Genomic DNA, 18562 nt, shown 5'->3' with positions numbered 1-18562 from the left:
ACAATCTCCCTCGCCAACGGCCAATTGGACACAGAAACAACAGAAACTCAGCCAATTACAGAGCCCTGTCTTTGGAATATTTTCCCATCTCTCTCTCCTCTCAGAAGCATGTTTTAAAAATTCATTCACGGGATGTGTGCATATCTGGTAAGGCCGGCATTTATTGCCCATCCCTAATTGCCCCTTGAGAAGGTTGGTGGTGAGCCGCCGCCTTGAACCGCTGCAGTCCGTGTGGTGAAGGCGTTCCCACAGTGCTGTTAGGGAGGGTGGAGTTTGACCCAGCGACGATGAAGAAATGGCCAATATATTTCCAAGTCAGGATGGTATGTGACTTTGGCGGGGAACATGGAGGTGGTGGTGTTCCCATGAGCCTGCTGCCCTTGTCCTCTTGTTGGTGGGGGCCAAGGGAATTGGAAAGTTGGGTCAAAAAAAGCAAATAAACAGCCATGATAAATTAACTAATGGTTGCCTCATGCTAAATACTTGTTGGGATAGAACAATTTGAGTATTCTGAGGTGCACTGATTGAACCCCTATTTGGAATTTTTCCCCATGATTTTTGGTTATGCCACATTGTTGATTAATAATTAGCTTTGAGGAGCAGGATTCTAGATATCACTATTTGTTCTAGTGATGTCATGGGGATGATGGCTGGGCTGGGGGCTAGTGCTGAGTTTCCATTGTGTCATGTGTGCACCTGTGCGCATGCTCACAGGCTTGTGGTGCTGCTGCACCGCGAGTGGCTTAGCCAGTCACGTGATGTTCCCAAAACTCAATAAAACCCCGGCCAGTTGAGTCCAGGCTCTCCACGATGAGGCGTGCAGTTGTGAGCCTGGTGGATGAACTGGTAGTGTTCAGTTTGCTTATAAGCCAACAGCAAATTCAGAGAAGGTTCACTCGGTTTGATTCCTGAGATGAAGGGGTTGTCTTATGAAGAAAGGTTGAGCAGGTTGGGCCTACACTCATTGGAGTTTAGAAGACTGAGAGGTGATCTTATTGAAACACATAAGATTCTGAGGGGGCTGGACAGGATCGATGCAGAGAGGATGTTTCCCCTCGTGGGGGAATCTAGAACTAGGGGGCATAGTCTCAGAATAAGGGGCCGCCCATTTAAAACGGAGATGAGGAGGAATTTCTTCTCTGAGGGTCATGAATTTTTGGAATTCTCTGCCCCAGAGAGCTGTGGAGGCTGGGCCATTGAATATATTCAAGGTGGAGATAGACAGATTTTTGAACCATAAGTGAGTCAAGGGTTATGGGGAGCGGGCGGGGAAGTGGAGCTGAGGCCAGGATCAGATCAGCCATGATCTTATTGAATGGCGGAGCAGGCTCGAGGGGCCGAATGGCCTTCTCCTGCTCCTATTTCTTATAAATGTGTAGTTGTGAATTCTTAAGCAAAGGACCCAGGAAGCAAAACACTGCATTAAAACCGCCGTCCATCCCTGTTGCTGCTTGTAGCTGCGGAATATGATTGTCTGCTCTACAATATGGTCACAAGGCAGGTCAGTCACACAATCCTGGGACTTTGAAGCCAGCTGTTGGAACATAAGAACATAAGAAATAGGAGCAGGAGTAGGCCACATGGCCCCTCGAGCCTACTCCGCCATTTAATACGATCATGGCTGATCCCAATCATGGATTCAGGTCCACTTCCCTGCCCGCTCCTTATCATCATGATAGGCAGTCCCTCGAAACGACGATGACTTGCTTCCAGCCAAAAAAGGATGAGTTCACAGGTGTTTCAATGAAGGACCTAATATTCCGGATCCCGAACTACATCCTGAAGGGTGGAAGATGCCTGTGGGTGGATTTTTTTAACGTGGGGTGGCCGTTGCACACCAGCCACCACACGGGCTTGACAGAGCTAGGTCTTGGTCCAGTGGCAAGGGTTAACCAAGACAACTGGAGACCTGCTCTGCTGCATGGATCTAGTGCGCGCACATATCGCAGTGTGGGCTGGGCCCGTGCTGCCCCTGGGCCCCGAACTCACGCCTCTCCCGGGCCCCGATCAGGTTCCTCTACAATCTCTCGCCGCTCCTGCTGTACCTGCCCACGCTCCAACCCCTTATTCCCTTATCGGTGAAGAACGTGCGCAAGAGTGGCATTACGTGACCTTCCCTATTCTCTTTCCCTCCCCTTATTGTTGCGACAGTGGGACCCCCCACTCAAAGCTTCGCCGCAGTGACGTCAACCTGCACTTGACGGCGAGTTGGCTGGTGTGAAGGATTGTGGGTCTGACACTGTCTGCCGTTCGTGCTTCACGTTCGCCTCTGCCCGCTAACGACGATCTTCTTTCTCTTTAGGGAAATGCTGGTAATGATGGCCCACAAGGTATTCCCGGTGAAAAGGTAAGGCCTTGACTCTGGAAACATATCCTCACCCGAGAAGTACTTGGAGCACTGTGCACAGTTCTAGTCTCCCTATCGCAAAATGGTATAGAGGCACTGGAGAAGCTGCACAAGAGAATTATACCAGAACTGAGCGGTTATATCCAACAGGAAAGGCTGAACAGGCTGATGTTCCTTTTCTCTAGAAAAAATATTAGGGTGACCTCCATGGAAGTCTTTGAAATCATGAGAGGGTAGTTGTGGGGAGTTGAAAACTAAGAGTCATCAATATAAGGTAGTCACTAATAAATCCAATGGGGGATTCAGGAGAAACTTCTTTACCCAGAGAGGGGTGAGAATGTGGAACTCGCTGCCACAGGGGGAGGGGTTGAGGTGAATAGTATCGATGTATTTAAGGCGAGGCTGGATAAACACACGAGGGAGAAAGGGATAGAAGGATGTGCTGATGGGGTGAGATGAAGAGGGGTGGGAGGGGGCTGGTGTGGAGCATAAACACCGGCACGGAGCCGTTGGGCCCAATGGTCTGTTTCTGTGCCATACGTTCTACATGACTCCAACAGAGTTTCCTCAGTGACTGTTAGCGCAGGTGACCAAAAGCTTGGTCAAAGAAGTTGGCTTTAAGGACCGTCTTCAAGGGGGAAAGAGAGGTAGAGAGGTAGAGAGGTAGAGAGGCGGTGAGGTTTAGGGAGGGAGTTCCAGAGCTTGGGGCCCAGGCAACAGAAGGCATGGCCACCGATGGTGGAGTGATTATAATCAGGGATGCTCAAGAGGGCAGAATTAGAGAAGCGCAGACATCTCTGGGTTGGAGGAGATTACAGAGATAGAGAGGGGCAAGGGCCATGGAGGGATTTGAAATCAAGGATGAGAATTTTGAAATCGAGGCGTTGCTTAACCAGAAGCCAATGTTGGTCAGCGAGCACAGGGGTTGATGGGTGAGCGAGACTTGGTGCGAGTTAGGACATGGGGCAGCGAGCACAGGGGGTGATGGGTGAACGGGACTTGGTGCGAGTTAGGACATGGGGCAGCGAGCACAGAGGGTGATGGGTGAGCGAGACTTGGTGCGAGTTAGGACATGGGGCAGCGAGCACAGGGGGTGATGGGTGAACGGGACTTGGTGCGAGTTAGGACATGGGGCAGCGAGCACAGAGGGTGATGGGTGAACGGGACTTGGTGCGAGTTAGGACACGGGGCAACGAGCACAGGGGGTGATGGGTGAGCAGGACATTAAAAGAAACATGCTGTGCAGAATTGAGCGCAGTTCACACGGAACGTTGCTCAAGGCTGCCTCAATTTGCAATCTCTTGGGTCAGTCTGCTGGCCAAAAAAATATTCTTTCTATCTACCCTCCCTCGTCGAGTGTCCCATGCAATGATATATCAGTTTGAGCAGGGGAAATTAGAAATGCTCTCAATAATTCTTACCAATTTAGCAATTTGACATACAGTCAGACTATGACTGAGTTCACTCAGTCTGCAAGCTCACTGTGAAACTGTTAATGTGAAGTTACTCTAGACCTCAATAAAACATTGCCGTTCAATTTTGAATTACAAGGACCTCTGAAATAAATTGAACAAGTTCAATATAAAGCCGAGCGTTATTAGTTCCTGCCACTGGCAATTGTAACTGAGCCAATCATTATGTTTAAGAGGGATTAGATAAACACTTGAACATGAAATAACAAGGCTTGACAAGGTAGATGCAGGGAGGATGTTTCCCCCCGGGCTGGAGAGTCTAGAACCAGGGGTCACAGTCTCAGGATAAGGGGTCGGCCATTTAGGACTGAGATGAGGAGAAATTTCTTCACTCAGAGGGTGGTGAATCTTTCGAATTCTCTGCCCCAGAGGGCTGTGGAGGCTCAGTCTTTGAGTATATTCAAGGCTGAGATCGATAGATTTTTGGATATTAAGAGAATCGAGGGATATGGGGATAGTGCAGGAAAGTGGAGTTGAGGTCGAAGATCAGCCATGATCTCACTGAATGGCGGAGCAGGCTCGAGGGGCCGAATGGCCGACTCCTGCTCCTAATTCTTGTGTGAAGATACACAATGCTAAGAAACCGCCACCATAATTGCTCACCGTGCTTAGTGTGTGCTCTCTCTGTAAGGGGGAAGAGGAAAGATTATCAAACCGACATTGATTTTAATTCAGCCTTGTTCCTAAACGGGTTCATAGTTTGTTATGTCATGACAACTGCCCAATTTGCATTTGTGACTTTCAAACTCATTGCCCGCGATTTGTGATCCCGCCGTCCAAAATTTGTAACCTCGCCCTCTGTTGGAGATCCACCTCGAATGACATTTTTGCTGATTTGAGCTATTGCCGAGGTGTACAAGAATTGGTTAACATGTGTCGCAGACCAGCCAGGGGAGGGGGGGGAGGGAACACTTGAGATGTTCTGTCCAGCTGTGAGTACCTTGAAGACCCCTTGAAACGTGCAACTCCTTCGAGGCGTGATGTGATGTTGAGTTATAGTCTGATTGCGCGGGGTGCATTAACTGCTCTACACAGTGCGATCACAGTGAGAATTCTGCTTTGCCAAAGCTGATGGTGTCTTCTCTTTATTTCAGGGACCACCAGGACCTCAGGGGCAGAGTGGATTCCCAGGTCCGAAAGGCCCTCCGGTGAGTATCGTTGCCTCTGTTTCGGTTTATTTAGAAAGGGGGTGGTGGAGGAGAAGTTTTCAAGTCTTCTGGTTTCTCGGCTGAGCGAGCCGAGTGTGAACCCCAGTCTAGAGCCTTCGAAACAGAAACAGAAAAAATAGGTGCAGGAGTAGGCCATTCGGCCCTTGGAGCCTGCACCACCATTCAATAAGATCATGGCTGATCATTCACCTCAGTACCCCTTTCCTGTTTCTCTCCATACCCCTTTAGCCGTAAGGGCTATATCTCATCATAGGCAGTCCCTCAGGGTCGAGGAAGACTTGCTTCCACTCTTAGCATGAGTCCTTAGGTGGCTGAACAGTCCAATACGGGAACCACAGTCTCTGTCACAGGTGGGACAGACAGTGGTTGAGGGAAGGGGAGGGTGGGACTGGTTTGCCGCACGCTCCTTCTGCTGCCTGCGCTTGATTTCTGCACGCTCTCGGCGACGAGACTCGAGGAGCTCAGCGCCCTCCCGAATGCACTTCCTCCACTTAGGGTGGTCTTGGGCCAGGGACTCCCAGCTGTCGGTGGGGATGTCGCACTTTATCAGGGAGGCTTTGAGGGTGTCCTTGTAACACTTCCTCTGCCCGCCTTTGGCTCGTTTGCCGTGGACGAGTTCCGAGTAGAGCGCTTGCTTTGGGAGTCTCATGTCTGGCATGCCAGATACATGAGGCCCTGCCCAGCGGAGCTGATCGAGTGTGGTCAGTGCTTCGATGCTGGGGATGTTGGCCAGGACGAGGACGCTAACGTTGGTGCGTCTGTCCTCCCAGGGGATTGTAGGATCTTACGGAGACATCGTTGGTGGTATTTCTCCTGCGACTTGAGGTGTCTATTGTACATGGCCCATGTCTCTGAGCCATACAGGAGGGCCAGTATTCCTACAGCCCTGTAGACCATGAGCTTGGTGACAATTTTGAGGGACTGATCTTCAGACACTCTTTTCCTCAGGCGGCCGAAGGCTGCACTGGCGCACTAGAGGCGGTGTTGGATCTCATCATCAATGCCTGCTCTTGTTGATAGGAGGCTCCCGAGATAGGGGAAGTGGTCCACGTTGTCCAGGGCCACGCAGTGAATCTTGATGTTTGGGGGGCAGTGCTCTGCAGTGAGGACAGGCTGGTGTAGGACCTTTGTCTTACTAATGTTTAGCATAAGGCCCATGCTTTCATACGCCTCGGTAAATACGTTGACTATGTCCTGGAGTTCAGTCTCTGTGTGTGCACATCGCAGGCATCTTCCGCGTACTGTAACTTGACGACAGAGACATGCAGGCCGTGATCCTTACCAACGGATCCATCACAGACCCAATTCATGTCCAGACCGGGGTCAAGCAGGGCTGCGTTATCGCCCCAAACCTCTTCTCAATCTTCCTCGCTGCCATGCACCACCTCACAGTTGATAAGCTCCCCGCTTGAGTGGAGCTAAACTACAGAACCAGTGGGAAGCTGTTCAACCTTCACCATCTCCAGGCCAGGTCCAAGACCAAGGGCCATATCTAACTCCCTCTTGAATATATGTAACGAACTGGCATCAACAACTCTCTGCGGTAGAGAATTTCACAGGTTAACAACTCTCTGAGTGAAGAAGTTTCTCCTCATCTCGGTCCTAAATGGCTTACCCCTTATCCTTAGACTGTGACTCCTGGTTCTAGACTTCCCCAACATTGGGAACATTCTTCCTAAATCTAACCTGTCCAATCCCATCAGAATTTTATATGTTTCTATGAGATCCCCTCTCATTCTTCTAAATTCCAGTGAATATAAGCCTAATTGATCCAGTCTTTCTTCATATGTCAGCCCTGCCATCCTGGGAATCAGTCTGGTGAACCTTCGCTGCACTCCCTCAATAGCAAGAATGTCCTTCCTCAGATTAGGAGACCAAAACTGAACACAATATTCCAGGTGAGGCCTCACCAAGGCCCTGTACAACTGCAGTAAAACCTCCCTGCTCTTGTACTCTCTCTTCATATTTTCTCTTCAGCATCCAGCGCAGGATGTGTTTGCCGATCTTTGACCGGGAACTAACATTGTCCAGAATCGATCGCCAGGTGTCCATGGGAGGGGATATCGTGTCCTCTCCATCGAGGGGGAAATGCATTCATTCATATTGGGGGAGGGAGGACAAAATGCTTCTCCCACTTCCCTGTGGCTAGTGCGCTCTGTCTTAGTGTGGTGCAACACTGGATGGCGGAGTGTTGGGAAGGGTAGCGTGGTGGCTGTACTAGTAATCCAGAGGCCTGGTCTAATGCTCCAGAGACCCGAGTTCAAATCCCACCACGGCAGCTGGGGAATTTAAATTCAGTTAATTAAATATATTTGGAATTAAAAAGCTCGTGTCCGTAATGGTGACCGTGGGCTCAATATTCCCAGTCATTTGCGCCGTATTTCCGGAGCAGGCTGCTCTTTTTGGCCTAAGTTGAAAAAGCACAGTTTCCCCAATCAATTTGCACCGGCATAACTCAGTTAGTTACGATTTTTTTTAAGTCAGTTTTTTCAGCCAAAGTGGGTGTAACCAGAGACCTACGCCGCTTCTGGCCATTTATAGGGAAGTTTGGCCAGCTAAGAGTTACTCCAGTTCTGATTAGGCCTCTTGAGGAAAAACCTTCCGTAGCGTTAAGGAAATCGGCGCAGCAGATGGGACTTGGGGCCCCAAAAAATCGGGCGTAACTCTTCAAGTACGGCAAAAAAAATGCTTTGGGGAAAATTGAGCCCCGTGAAACTACCGGATTGTCGTTAAAAACCCATCTGGTTCACTAATGTCCTTTGTGGGAAGGAAATCTGTCGTCCTTACCCGGTCTGGGCCTATATGTGACTCCAGACCCACAGCAATGTGGTTGACTGTGAACTGCCCCTCTGAAATGGCCCAGCGAGACACTCCGTTGTATAAGGCGGCTCACCACCACCTTCTCGAGGGGCAGTTAGGGAGGGGCAATAAATGCCGGCCTTGCCAGCGACGCCCACATCCGGTGAATTAATTTATAAAGAAAAGATGTGAGTCTGTGCCGTCAATTTGACACATGCTGTTCATCCATCGCAGTCATCTTTGTTTGTGGCTGTGCGGGTGAAGTGGTTGCCTCTGGGATAGGGGAAGAATCGACCAGGGCTGCTCTTGAATAGGTCCCAGCACCAGTTTTGAGATTATTCCGGTCGCGGTCCAGGAAGGAAGTGGTCGGATGGGGATGTTGCCTCTACGATGAGTGCGGGAAAAGGAGCAGTGCACTAGAAAAAGTAATGAAACCAAAATATAAACGACCTTCAGGAGGAAGTCTTGTCACTAACTCTTGTAGTTCTGACCAAGCCTGTCTGCTTTCAGGCTGTTCAAAGGCAAAACTGATTGAAAAAATTCCGAACCGATTGAACCAAAAAAGGACCCTTGGAATAAAGTTTAAATGAATGAGACGGGCACAAATACATTGACAAACGAGCCTGAGAGACATCAAAATTGTTCAACTAAATGAATGAGGCTTGAAAGGCTTTAACTCATGGGACTACATTCGAGCGTATTTCAAATAAATGCATATTTTCCACTCTCTTTCACAATTACATGTCTCCATATGACTTTGCTGAAAACTTGTAAACCACTTCATGGCTCACAACTCCTCCTGAACCAATAGGAGGTGGGTTATAGGATAGAGGTAACTATCAGGAAAGATTGAAGATATAAGATTCTGAGGGGGGCTGGACAGGGTAGATGCAGAGAGGATGTTTCCCCTCGTGGGGGAATCTGGAACTAGGGGGCATAGTTTCAGAATAAGGGGTCGCCCATTTAAAATGGAGATGAGGAAGAATTTCTTCTCTCAGAGGGTCGTGAATCTGTGGAATTCTCTGCCCCGGAGAGCTGTGGAGGCTGGGTCACTGAATATATATTGAAGGCGGGGATAGACAGATTTTTGAACTACAGGGAAGTCGAGAGTTATGGGGAGCGGGCAGGAAAGTGGAGTTGAGGCCAAGATCAGATCAGCCACGATCTTATTGAATGGCGGAGCAGGCTCGAGGGGCCGTATGGCCAACTCCTGCTCCTATTTCTTATGTTCTTCTGAACAGCCAGGGTCTCCTTTCTCTAGAAAAGAGAAGGCTTGAAGGGTGGCCTAATAGAGGTCTTTACAATTATGAAAGGGTTCGACAGGGTAGATGTAGAGAAGATGTTTCTGTTGTGAGGAAGACCAAAACTAGAGGCTATCAATTCAAGATAGTCACCAATTCACCCAATGGGGAATTCAGGAGAAACTTCCTGACCCAGAGAGGGGTGAGAATGTGGAACTCGCTGCCACAGGGAGGGGTTGAGGCGAATAGTATCGATGTATTTAAGCTGGATAAACACATGGAGAAGAAAGGAATAGAAGGATGTGCTGATGGGGTGAGATGAAGAGGGGTGGGAGGGGGCTGGTGTGGAGCATAAACACCGGCACCGAGCCCTTGGGCCCAATGGCCTGTTTCTGAGCTGTAGCCTCGATGTAATTATTATGGGAGGAGCGAGGAGAGTTAATAATGTCCCCGTCCTCTGAGACGATGCTTCTTCTCCGCGAAGACCTTTTCCTCAGGGGCAAGGTTGAAGTGAGAGTTCAGTGACGTAAAATGGATTGAAGGGACTCCTTCCCCCAAACCCGTCTTGTGATCTTGAGGACGATTTTGAGTCGATATTTGGGGCTGGTGAATAATATGGAGGATGTTGCTTCATATTAATGACTCTTGTAATCTCTTCAGGGACCTGCTGGAAAGGATGGGATTCCAGGACACCCTGGACAACGTGGCGAGCCTGTAAGTATTGCAATGTTTTTTTATTTAATCTGCCGCGTGAGATGTCCTCGGGACCGCAAGGGCTAACGGCAGGGAAGTTTCCCATCCACTGTTCCTCACAGCGCACAGGACAGAGCACACAGCCCCCATGGTTGAGGAGGCCCTGTCGATACAGGTGGGCTGAGTGTCTCCTGCCCATGACCCGAGAAGATGGCAGCCTCTACCTCCAGTTGCACCTTTCGTATTGTCGGTTCTACTAGGTCCTAATGGAACAAGGCTGTGTCCCTGAGGTGGAGGGGTGAATGCTTCTTAATACCTGCTGTGTGCATCAACTTGCATTTATCTAGCGCCTTTAACATAGTGAAACGTCCCAAGGCGCTTCACAGGAGTGTTACGTGACAACAAATTTGGCACTGAGCCGTGTAAGGAGAAATTAGGGCAGGTGACCAAAAGCTCGGTCAAAGAGGTAGGTTTTAAGGAGCGTGTTAAAGGAGGAAAGAGAGGTAGAGAGGTGGAGAGGTTTAGGGAGGGAGTTCCAGAGCTTGGGGCCCAGGCAACAGAAGGCACGGCCACCGATGGTGGAGCGATTATAATCAGGGATGCTCAAGAGGGCAGAATTAGAGGAGTGCAGACATCTCAGGGGGGGGGGGGGGGGGTTGTGGGGCTGGAGGGGATTACAGAGATAGGGAGGGGCGAGACCATGGAGGGATTTGTAAACAAGGATGATAATTTTGAAATCGAGGCGTTGCTTAACCGGGAGCCAACGCAGAGGGTGATGGGTGAGCGGGACTTGGTGCGAGTTAGGACACGGAGCAGCGAGCACAGGGGGTGATGGGCGAACGGGACTCGGTGCGAGTTAGGACACGGGGCAGCGAGCACAGGGGGTGATGGGTGAGCGGGACTCGGTGCGAGTTGGGACACGGGGCAGCGAGCACAGGGGGTGATGGGTGAGCGGGACTCGGTGCGAGTTAGGACACGGGGCAGCGAGCACAGGGGGTGATGGGTGAGCGGGACTCGGTGCAGTCAACTGAAGGCCAAGAACGTCATGTCTGAGTCCCAATTTAGGAGGATGAGGAGATGGGAAGAGTGAATGCCTTCAGAAAGTGTAAATAGGAAAGATGTGGGGAAGAAACATGAGACCCCTGAGGGGAGGGTTTTTATCTGAGAGTTGAGACAAAGAACTCGGTGAGCCATTGGGCACCCTGTTTTAAGGGGAACCAATAGGTTGAATGATACTGTGCATAGTCTACCCAGGCCCAACCTTAATAAGAGAATAAAAGAGAGACCTGGAGAGATTTTTAGCACAGACTCTGTGTGTATTGTTTCCTGGACACTAATGGAGAAACTGTTCTGCACTGTTGATCAATGCCATGTAGCAGCTTTTCTGAGTGATGTCAGAGGGATGTGTTGCCTCGTTTGCCATCTCCATTCATGTCCCAAAGAAACGAGAAAGCAAACCACTGTGGCTCTGGTGTCCAGCTGAGTTCTCCCAACGGATCAACCTGCACTAATGCTTGGGGTTCCCTTTCAGGCTAAGCTTGGTTCAAAGTCTTATTTTCCTTCTCTGCAGGGTTTCCAGGGCAAGACTGGCCCTCCAGGCCCCCCTGGAGTTATTGGACCCCAGGTAAGCCGCGCAGCACCGAGACGGCCTGAAACGGGCGGGTGATTCCAGCGGTGGCGCTCGTGGATCGGATTGGTCTAATGTTTGGGGGAAAATAAATGAGTTTATTTGCCAGGGAAAGGGGCAGGGCAGGTTAAACGCTCGGCCGTAACCTCTGGGAACCGTGCTTGAATCGCTGGTGCTGCTGAAAGTCTCCGGGGCAGAAATTGGGTGCATTTGCGTCTTTAGTTTCCGTTGGCGTCCCAGGGTGCAAATGAGTTTACGGCTGGGCGCGGCGCTATTAACGCCTCCCGCCATATTGGGCGGGGGTTTTAGTGCTGGCGCCAAGGCGTTGGCCGGCAATCCCCCACACCTGGAGATCGTGACGTCATCATGGCGCGCGCATCGCCCCGTTACCTCTCCCCCGGACCCGAAATTCACTTCCGCGCCCCCCCCCCCCCCCCGGTGGTAGCGCCGGGCGACAACAACGGCGGTTGGAGGGGGCGCGGATCGGGCGGCCGGCTGTTACCGGGGGCGCGGTTAAAGGCGAGGCGGCCGAGGGAGGAAAATACAGAACTAAAAACTTACCTTCGGCTTCCCGCCGCTGGTCCGTTTTCTTCGCGGGGTCGGGGCCGCGATCGCTCAGCCGGGGCTGATCGCGTGGCTCCCTCGGTGTTCCAGGTCGGTCCCTTGCAACCTCGGCAGCGCGGGACCCTACCATTACACGGGGGGACGGGCCCCTCGGACACGGCCCAGTGTGCACCACCCCAGGAAGGGAGTGTCACGCTTGATTTAATGTCCACCTCCTCCCGGGGAGCGGTGGTGGGGGGGGAACGGTAGCCCGAGATGGGGCCGGGACTTCAGCGCCTAGCGCTCCTGTCTCGCGTCTCCCGACTGTAACCGCCCCCAAACGGGGCGATACTGAATTTCTCCCCCTCTGAGTTTCAGCAACCGACCACCAGACCCACAGCACAAAGCTGACCCTCATTTGGCCGGAATTGGCGCTAAATTGGCCACCTTTTTTGCGTTTGCAACAAAGATGTGAGATTGGGGCTGAGGAAAGGAGGATTGACAGGCAAAACGTGAAGCGCGGGAGTGAGCTGCCATGTTCCTTACGTATATCTGCCTCAGAAATATACCTTTTTTTATCAGTTTCACTCTTGGTATTTCTGCAGCTTTCTATGTCAGTGGGGGACGATTCCCCCCCCACATTCTGTGTCAGTGGGGGACAATTCTCACCCCCATTCTGTGTCAGTGGGGGACGATTCCCCCCCCACATTCTGTGTCAGTGGGGGACAATTCTCACCCCCATTCTGTGTCAGTGGGGGACGATTCCCCCCCACATTCTGTGTCAGTGGGGGACAATTCCCCCCCACATTCTGTGTCAGTGGGGGACAATTCCCCCCCCACATTTTGTGTCAGTGGGGGACAATTCCCACCCCCATTCTGTGTTAGTGGGGGCCGATTCTCACCCCCATTCTGTGTCAGTGGGGGACAATTCCCCCCCCCCCACATTCTGTGTCAGTGGGGGACAATTGTCACCCCCACAATGAATTGTTCGCAGCTAGCCCACCACCAAATTCGACGCACAATGCATTAGAGTGAGAGAGAGGAAATGTGGCTTAAAATTCTTGTTGGAAAAAAGCGGAGTGTTAAGTTAGAGAGCTACATATGCAGGCAGGGGCACAGCACAATCAGGCATCGGGGAGCGGGCGTGACATCTGGGGGGGGGGGGGGCGGGGGAAAGCGAGGCGTGACATCTGGGGGGGGGGGGCGGGGGAAAGCGAGGCATGACATCTTGGCGGGGGGGGGGGGGAGTGGGGCATGACGTCTGGGGAGGACGGCATGATGTCTGGGGGGGGGCGTGACTTCTGGGGGGGATGGGGGGGGCGTGATGCCTGGGGAGAGGGGGGGGGCGTGACGCTTGTGGTGGGGGGGGGGTGGGGAGAGGCGTGACGTCTGGGGGGAGGGATGGGCCTGGCGCCTGGAGGGGAGGGGGGGCGTGACATTGGGGGGGGGGGCGTGACATCTGGGGGGGGGAGGGGGGCGTGACATCTGGGGGGGGGAGGGGGTGACATCTGGGGGGGGGAGGGGGTGACATCTGGGGGGGGGAGGGGGTGACGGGGGGGTGGGAGGGCGAGGCTTCTGGGGGGGGGAGGGGGTGACGTTGGGGGGGATGGGGGTGAGGCTTCTGGGGTTGTGGGGGGGAGGCTTCTGGGGGGGGGGTCGTGATGTCTTGGGGTGGGGGGGGGGGGGCCGTGACGTCTGGGCGGGTGGGGGGTGCGTCTGTGGACGTGACGTCTAGGGGCCTGGCGTCTAGGGGCCTGGCGTCTGGTGGCGTGACGCCTGCACGTACCCTACATGCTGTTTGTAATAGGCGAGTGGATCTGATGTGGCGATACCCACAGAAGGTCAGTCCAAAGCACGTTTCCCTGGGAGTGCATGGGTGATGCTGCAGTTCGATGTATGGGGAGCTGCCTCGCCATCTAGTGGTAGAATTGTGCATGTGCAGGTGTGACTGTGTGACCGGCAGCTGATAATGGGGAAAGCCTATCGAGGCACCACCTAGAGGTGTGACAGGATAACAACACCCAAATAAGGAATGCCATACCCGCCCAGAAATCCCGGTCAGCTGCTTCCCGCCGCCGATCGGGTAAATAAAGAAACGCACTTGCCTGAAGCTGCTGTGCCCACGTGAGTTCCCAGTCCTGAGGCCTCCACTGATTGCGCGTCGCGTTGCAGCGCGTGTACGTCAGGACATGCGCAGGACTGGAGCTGGAGTCACATGGCTCTGGGCAGCCAATCAAGTGTAGTATATTCTCATTCATCATAATGGCAACTCCGTAAGTTGGAGTAGCCATTATTGTGATTGAGAAACCTCCCCCAAAACACACAAAACATTAATAAAAAATAGAAAAAAATACGCCACATATTTTTATTAATTTAAATTAGTTATTTATGTATTATAAAAAAAATTCTGATTTAAAAAAAAAAAAAAAGTTTTAAAAATTATGGTTTAAAATAAACTTACCGTAGTGGGCAGGGTTTTTAACAATGAGTTTAAAACATTTTTAAACCATAAACATTGGTGACGTTTGCCCTCTCGGACTGTGCTTCAACGTTAATGAATATTGGTGGACTTCATCACAGTAAGTCCTGTAGTATCAATGAACATTCTGTAAGTGGGGCTGTTTGATACAGCCGGTGTATTCAGATATTTTTAATTGAAAGTACAGGCTGGAAGAAAGCTTGCGGAAAATAAGCTCAATTATAAAATAAGTGGATGAAGTGACGTTTTTGTCCCCATTTCTCTGTTTAGGGTTCCTCTGGTGACAGTGGGCCGATGGGGGAGCGTGGACATCCAGGTGCCCCAGGACCCCCCGGGGAGCAGGGTATTCCGGGCACTGCCGGGAAGGAAGGGGCGAAGGTAGGCACCCCGACAGTGCTCTGCGACATACGCACTTTCCACTGGAAACTGGAACTCTGGGAACGGCAAACCCGTTTGTGAAGTGTGTTTCTCTTTCGCATTCCATGGAGCTCGATTCTGGGCTCACCCTCCGACTGCCCGACACATGTCCACACACAGTCCGTTCTATCCCTGTTATCCATCCTCCAGGTCAACTGAAGCCAACTGTGGCTTCCCCACTGCAAAAACCCCGGCTGGGCTTGTTCACCACAGTCTGGTGTCCACCCGTGCAGCTCTGTACCAGAACACTCCGACAGTACTGCCCCTCCCTCAATACTGCCCCTCCGACAGTGCAGCGCTCCCTCAGTACTGACCCTCCGACAGTGCAGCGCTCCCTCAGTACTGCCCCTCCGACAAGTGCAGCACTCCCTCAGTACTGCCCCTCCGACAGTGCGGCGCTCCCTCAGTACTGCCCCTCCGACAGTGCGGCGCTCCCTCAGTACTGCCCCTCAGACAGTGCGGCGCTCCCTCAGTACTGCCCCTCAGGCAGTGTGGCGCTCCCTCAGTACTGCCCCTCCGACAGTGCGGCGCTCCCTCAGTACTGCCCCTCCGACAATGCGGCGCTCCCTCAGTACTGCCCCTCCGACAGTGCGGCGCTCCCTCAGTACTGCCCCTCCGACAGTGCGGCGCTCCCTCAGTACTGCCCCTCCGACAGTGCGGCGCTCCCTCAGTACAGCACTGGGAGTGTCAGCCTAGATGTTTGTGCTCAAGTCTCTGCAGTGGGACTTGAACCCACAACCCTCTGACTCGGAGGTGAGTGTGCTGCCCACTGAGCCACGGCTGGCACAAGGACAAAATACACTGGGGGGGGGGGGTGGGGGGGGGAATATTCCTCGCCGACCCCTTCGGACGACGGAAACCAATCGAGGACAATCGCCCGGACCAAGTGTTGTCTATAACTTGTCTTCTATTTAAGGCACCCGGGGAAAGTTTGAGACAGTAAAAAGAAACTGAATTTCATTCCCAACGATTTTCTGCAAATTTCAATGCTGCTTTTTCTTTCTAGGGAGACCCAGGACCCTTTGGTTCTCCCGGGAAACATGGTCCGTCTGGAATTCGGGGGTTTGCCGGAGCACGAGGACTTCCAGGAGCAATGGTAAGCCCCTAGCGGCTGTGCAAAGACGGGCTGCAGCTGGGAAATTGCGCCCTCGGTTTAGCTACACCCTCGGTCTCGGGGAAAGAAGTTGGCTGCAGACAATCCGGATACTTGGCATGCAAACAGGTTAAGCCGGCCTGCGTCCGAGTCATCCGCCCCAAAGACCGCCTCGCTTTCTACCAATTCTAATCAGCTTGCCACCCATATTTTTGGGTCAGCTGCATTGGAGGTCAGATTGAGGACAATTTTGGAGTTGTGCTGATCTCTGTATGACCGTCCTTGAGAACCTAATCCTGGATCTGTCTGGCCACCCCAGTGAGTTTCCATTGCAAGTGTAGAAGCTTTTTGATTGTCGGTGTGTTCGACATTCGTAGCATTGGACCCACGGTCCGTTGATGAATGCAAGAGCTCACACACAAACTGTGTTATGTCTCTAATGCACTTAAGAATGACTCCACGAGGCAATGTGTTGTACTCAAACTGTAGTGACTTTGGTCCTTTAATTGTAACTCCAGAGTGAGGCACAGGCATGGTGGGCAGCCTTTTATACTGGGCCCTGCACACCTATGCAGGTGACCCTCAGGTCTCCCACCGTAGTGCCCTCTGGTGGACAGCCTCTGCCACAGGGGCAGGAAACCCCGGTCTCCATCAGTTGCACCCTCTAGTGGTGCCAGCACAGTATATACACAGTGTAAACCTTATTGAAAGTACATCAGGTAACAAGTCTCCATCTTGTGTGACTACACAGAGAGTATATCTATAGGTTGCATATATAACATAAACTAGCATCATAAGAACATACGGTAAAGTTTAGGAGCAGTAGGCCTTACGGCCCCTTGAGCCTGCTCCGCCTGTGTACAAAAAATAAATCTCACCCGCCCCTCTGGTTCTTTTGACAATCACCTTCAGTCGGTGTCCTCTGGTTACTGACCCTTCTGCCAGTTTCTCCTTATTGACTCTATCAAAACCCTTCATGGTTTTGAACACCTCTACCAAATCTCCTCTCAACCTTCTCTGCTCTTAAGGAGAACAACCCCAGCTTCTCCAGATAACCCAAACTTCTCATCCCTGGTACCATTATAGTTAAATCTCCTCTTCGCCCTCTCTGAAGCTCTGACTTCTTTTCTAAAGTGCGCTGCCCGGAATCGAACGCAATACTCCAGCTGGGGCCTGACCAGTGTTTTATGACGGTTCAGCAGCACTTCCTTGCTTTTGTACTCTTCTGTTTATGAAGCAAAGGATCCTGTATACTTTTTTTGTTTCTGAATTTGTCCTGCCATCGTCCAAGATTTGTGTAGGCACAGCTCTCTCGGTGTCTCTGATGCTGCAGCTCTTTTATCATGGTCCCATTTAGTTTTGAAATGTATTTGAAAGTATTTGTTGCAGATTGGTGTCGAGCTGGATAATCAGCAAGCTTTGTTCTTCTCCCTCCTGCAGGGTCCCCCGGGATTGAAAGGAGCAGAGGGTCCTATCGGCCCACCCGGTCCAACGGTAAGCGCGATACATCGTCTCTTGGTCATGTTCTCCTCTCCCGGGATTGAACAACGCCAGACCTATCCCAGAATCATAGAAATTTACAGCACGGAAGGAGGCCCATCGTGTCCGTGCCGGCCGACCAAGAGCTACCCAGCCTAATCCCACTTTCCAGCTCTGGGTCCGTAGCCCTGCAGGTTACGGCACTTCAGGTGCACATCCAAGTACTTTTTAAATGTGGTGAGGGTTTCTGTCTCTACCACCCTTTCAGGCAGTGAGTTCCAGACCTCCACCACCCCCTCTGGGTGAAGAAATTTCCCCTCAACTCCCCTCTAAATCTCCCACCAATTACTTTAAATCTATGCCCCCTGGTTGTTGACCCCTCTGCTGAGGGAAATAGGTCCGTCCTATCCACTCTATCCAGGCCCCTCATAATTTTATACACCTCAATAAGGTCTCCCCTCAGCCTTCCCTGTTCCAAAGAAAACAGACCCAGCCTAATCCAATCTTTCCTCATCGCTAAAATTTCCAGTCCCGGCAACATCCTCGTAAATCTCCTCTGTACCTTCTCTGGTGCAATCACATCCTTCCTGTAATGTGGTGACCAGAACTGCACGCAGTACTCCAGCTGTGGCCCGACTGGTGTTTTATACATTAGTATATTTGATTTGATCTCGTGACAATGCTTCCGAGCCAATTGGCAATGGGTGTTCCCTCTCAAAGGGCCACACCTTAGAAAGGATATGTTGGGCTTGGAAGGGAGCACAGTGCAGGGTCACCAGGATGTCACCAGGGCCCCAAGGCTTGGATTATGAGGGCGAGATTAACATAACCTTGGCTTGTCTTCCCTGGAATGTCGAAGGTTAAGGGGTGATGCGATTGAGATTCTTAGGGATTTGACAGGGTAGATAGAGAGAAACTTTTTCCTGCTGGTGCGGAGTCTAGGACAAGAGGACCGAACCTTAAAATCAGAGCCAGGACATTCAGGAGAGAAGTAAGGAAACACTTCTTCACACAAAGGGTGTTCGAAGTGTGCAACTCTCGCTCATTCAGTTAATAAATCTGAGATTGATATCATCATCATCATAGGCGGTCCCTCGAAGCGAGGATGACTTGCTTCCACACCAAAAAGGGATGAGCTCACAGGTGTTTCAATGAAGGACCTAATATTCCGGATCCCGAACGACATCCTGAAGGGGTGGAAGA

The 18562-nt window shown here is 51.7% G+C and overlaps 1 protein-coding gene across 1 annotated transcript in view; it reads left to right on the top strand.

Moving 5' to 3' along the window:
* LOC139238017 (collagen alpha-1(XI) chain-like) overlaps positions 1–18562 on the top strand; it is a 294478-nt gene that overhangs the window by 201403 nt on the left and 74513 nt on the right. Inside the window, exons 35-41 of the mRNA XM_070867414.1 lie at positions 2303–2347; positions 4914–4967; positions 9689–9742; positions 11292–11345; positions 14641–14748; positions 15794–15883; positions 17321–17374. Coding sequence (XP_070723515.1) covers positions 2303–2347; positions 4914–4967; positions 9689–9742; positions 11292–11345; positions 14641–14748; positions 15794–15883; positions 17321–17374 — 459 coding nt within the window. The remainder of the gene's footprint in view (positions 1–2302; positions 2348–4913; positions 4968–9688; positions 9743–11291; positions 11346–14640; positions 14749–15793; positions 15884–17320; positions 17375–18562) is intronic.

This window comes from Pristiophorus japonicus, chromosome 24 (assembly GCF_044704955.1).
Source record: "Pristiophorus japonicus isolate sPriJap1 chromosome 24, sPriJap1.hap1, whole genome shotgun sequence".
NCBI lineage: Eukaryota > Metazoa > Chordata > Chondrichthyes > Pristiophoridae > Pristiophorus > Pristiophorus japonicus.
Note: the sequence above shows the minus strand (reverse complement) of the source record. Positions and strands in the feature narration are given on the sequence as shown.